Consider the following 3,696-nt stretch of genomic DNA (forward strand, 5'->3'; position numbering starts at 1 on the left):
AGAGAGAGCGAGAGAGAGAGAGAGAGCGAGAGAGAGAGAGAGAGATCCATGGGAACATAAACATGCAGGATCGTTGTGAATGCATGCTTGCTCTTACAAAGTTGTAAAGACAGCGACTGGAGGCTCAGGTTTGACATGCATTCACCACACCGCCACAGCGACGCTACATGAGCTGATCTCTCACGCAAACTCTACTGAATGCACACGCGTTCTGTGTGTTTCTAAACATTACTGTAAAGCAAAATTTGCAAGGTTATTCATTTAGCAAGTTCTGTTTACAATAAGTATATAAATCGAGGATTGTTGCACTATTTTTGTCATGAACATGCAGTATAACATCCGCTTGACCCTGACATCACTCAGACAGAGAGCTGATATCTCGTGTCAAATCTTCTGCATGCACATGTATTCTGTGTTCGTGAGGTTTGTAAACACTTCTGTAAAGTCAAATTTGCAAGGTTATTCATTTGTAAAGTAAGTAAATAAACACATGCACATGCAGTATAACATCCGCTTGATCCTGACATCACCTGCACTCGTGTCAAATCTTCTGCATGCACATGTATTCTCTGTTTGTTTTGTGCCAAAGTCTGCGAATAAGCCTCAGGGATCTCACTATGAACTCAAATATTTCTCAGATTCAGATAGCACCTCATTTATGTTCTTCACAGGAATTTCTGGAGAAGCACGCGAGACAAATGTTGACACTAAATAAACCTAACAGAGAGCAAAACATTCTCCTCTGGGAGGTTTAAAAGGGATTGAGCACACAGCCAACAGCAGACCGAGACAGTGAGCCACGATCAGTGTTTTTACTCTAAATTCAGAGGTGCGTTTGCTGTGAACACATAACATCAGCTGACAGCAAACTCCTCGTGTACGGGGGCCGATGTAAACACCTGCCTCACGACTCTCACACATAAGCGCTGTTGTTTACCTGCGTAGAAGCGCAGGAGTGATCCCAGCTCAGTGTTCATCCCCTCCTCCTGGACCCGCCACGGGTCTTTAAATCCCAGTTTAAAGAGAAAGTCGTTCTGAATCTGTAGGGGCCTCTCATTGGGCCCCAGACGCCGGGCGGCCTCGCCGTGCAGCTGAACGTACAGCACCGGGCTGGAGTCCGAATCTGTGACCGCTTCGTCCGGACTGCTCCCGGCGGCAGGTGTTTCGGCTTCATCCGTCTCGGGGTCCGGCAGGATGGGCCCTGTTGCACAGTCCAGCTCCAGCTCGTCCGAGGAGCTGCCGTATGTGTCCAGGCCCTCGGCGGCGCTGCTGTCGAACGCCGAGGCCTCCGTGCCCAGGATCATGTCGTCGCTGAGCGAGTCCCGGTGCTGGCTGAACCGGGCCCCGGAGCTCAGGTCGTCGCAAGCGCTGCTGCTCTCCACATCGGAGCCCGCGGACCTCTTGACGGAGTCCTCGTCCTGTGGGGACCCGCGGTCCACTTTGGAGGGTGTGTAGATGTCGTACTCCTGCTGCTGGTACTGATGGTCCTTCCCCAGCAGCAGGAGCCGCAGCCGGTCGTTGGGCTGGTCCGGGAGGCTCTCGGCCCCTGTGTGAAGGTGTCTAAGTGGGTACTCGCCGTCGCAGTTCCCGTTAGACAGGTTGCTCTTGGTGTTCAGCCTCAGGACCGAGCCTGATTTGCCGCTGGCCTGCTGCAGGCGCTGGGCTATCTCGGCCGCTGAGCTCTCCACGGTGCACAGAACGGGCTGGGCCGGCTGAGACCGCACTAGCAGCCGGTCGTGCACGTGTACGGAGCCACGGCGCAGGTCCTGGCGGACCCACTGGCGGTCGGACAGCTGCAGCTGAGGACTGGCTCTGTGTCTCAGCAGCATCTGACTCCGGCTATGAGACGAGCTGATGCTGGACACATGCCTCTTTACCCTCCTCTTCCTCAGCAGCAGACTGGAGCTGCTCTTGCAGGCTTTACTGAGCTCGGCTGGGCTCTGGGTTCGGGTCCGCGGCTCGTCTGAGCTCGTCTGACGGGGGTTTGACGCTCTCTGGCCTTCATCGTCTTCTTCTTCATCGTTGTGGTCTGCTGTGGATCTCAAGGCCACACTCAGAGCGCTGCTCTTCTTCAGTTTAACGCTCTCCATCCTCACGAGATCACTCTTAGTCCATTTGAGCGGAGATATGAGCGCCGCTCGACGCGCGGAGGGGCGTCATGTACGCACGCGGGGATGATCGCGGCGCGCCGCTCGGCAGCAGATCATGGAGTCTGAAAGCGGACGACGCAAATCTCGCGAGAGTTCACGTCGCCCTGAAACCTGAAAGGAAAGCAGAAGAGAACCGGAACGGTGTTTTTATTACAGCCTGGCATTTCTAGTGGTATTCCAGCGTATATTTGTACTGTTCTTTGCATATTCAAATAATAATAATAAATATAAGAAGGGGGAAGAGACGTCACTGTAAGCTCGCAGGAATTGCAAACCATCGCGAGAGTTCACGTCCTCAGGCTGACGCTTCAGAGATTTGTGTCAGGGAACAAGGAGGCGTTGGATTTATTCAGTGCTGGTATTGTGTGTGTGTGTTTTTAAAACAATTTCCTCGTTTGCTTTTGCAAGTTTACTACTTTTTGTATATTCTTTAAATAAAAAGAGCGAGGACGCTTCACGCAAGTCTCGCGAGAATAAAAACCAGCTAACGCCCCCCCGGACCTGCTGTTTTGGATCGTTCAAACTCATCAAACATGTGCATATGTTAGTATTTTTGACTTGATATTCACGCTGGGAGTCGCTAAAGTCGCGTCGCTGTCATCCTTTATTTTCCAATGTGAAATATTAATAAACTCTGCGAGAAATCCGATGTGCGCCTTTTTAACATAAAACTCCATTTCCCGTGATGCGCTGCGGCGTTTGTTTTTATTGGTGCGTCACAGTCATGTTCATCCATGTTTACGTCCAGAAGTTATAAAACAGCCGCAGGCATCAGTGCATTGACACTACAGTCACTAAGAATGATCACATCACAAGATTTATCACATATCAAATAAATATCCAACAAGTCGTGCATAGGCTTTCGGGTAATGTATGTTGTTTTTAATGAATACCAAATAAAGTATGAGCCAATGGGCAGGTGGAGCTGCAGCAGAAGGGTTTGACTGCCATCTAGCGCTCACACGGACGAACAACACTTTCTGCGACAGGATCAGGATCATAGAGGGACTGCTGTAGCAAATACGCTCAGTCAGTGCCATTAAGCACTAAAGTACTACTGATTGAGTGACAGAGAAGACAAAACACATCTTTAACAGGCCATAACTATATAATATTTTCTGAAAAAAGTGTCTTATACAGATGAAAGTCATTGTGTAATCAAAATATTTTGTTTTACTTTTCTTTTTGGTAATGTTTCATTATTTATAAAAGCCCTAAATAGTCATTTTCTTAATTCTACAACATTAAATTGTTTAAAAATAACTTTTTTTCTTATAAAAATGTGTGTCCATAAATCTTGTTACCGTACCATACTTCAACTTTAAATTAGTGTAATTATGTAACATAACTATGTAAGAGGCAGGAAATGACGTCACGGCCCCTCACTGATGAGCTCTGAAGCACTGAAAAGTCTGTGTTCTCTCTCTGAGAACATACTTTAATCTAAAAAGTTCTTACAGCAAGACTTATCAATTCTGTCAATTCTGTTACTTAAAGGGTAAACTCACACACTCACTCACACACACACACACACACACTCACTCAC

General features: G+C 48.3%; 1 protein-coding gene across 1 annotated transcript; it reads right to left on the reverse strand.

Annotated features, from left to right (window-relative positions):
* Window positions 1–33: 33 nt before the first annotated feature.
* Window positions 34–2,227, reverse strand: LOC107683342 (PH domain leucine-rich repeat protein phosphatase 1-like). Its single transcript, XM_016479397.1, has one exon. It carries the CDS (start codon window positions 2,088–2,090, stop codon window positions 855–857), a length of 1,236 nt encoding a protein of 411 aa, XP_016334883.1. The 5' UTR covers window positions 2,091–2,227; the 3' UTR covers window positions 34–854.
* Between the last annotated feature and the right edge of the window lie 1,469 nt (window positions 2,228–3,696).

This window comes from Sinocyclocheilus anshuiensis, unplaced genomic scaffold (assembly GCF_001515605.1).
Source record: "Sinocyclocheilus anshuiensis isolate Anshui unplaced genomic scaffold, SAMN03320099.WGS_v1.1 C33196371, whole genome shotgun sequence".
Classification (NCBI taxonomy): domain Eukaryota; kingdom Metazoa; phylum Chordata; class Actinopteri; order Cypriniformes; family Cyprinidae; genus Sinocyclocheilus; species Sinocyclocheilus anshuiensis.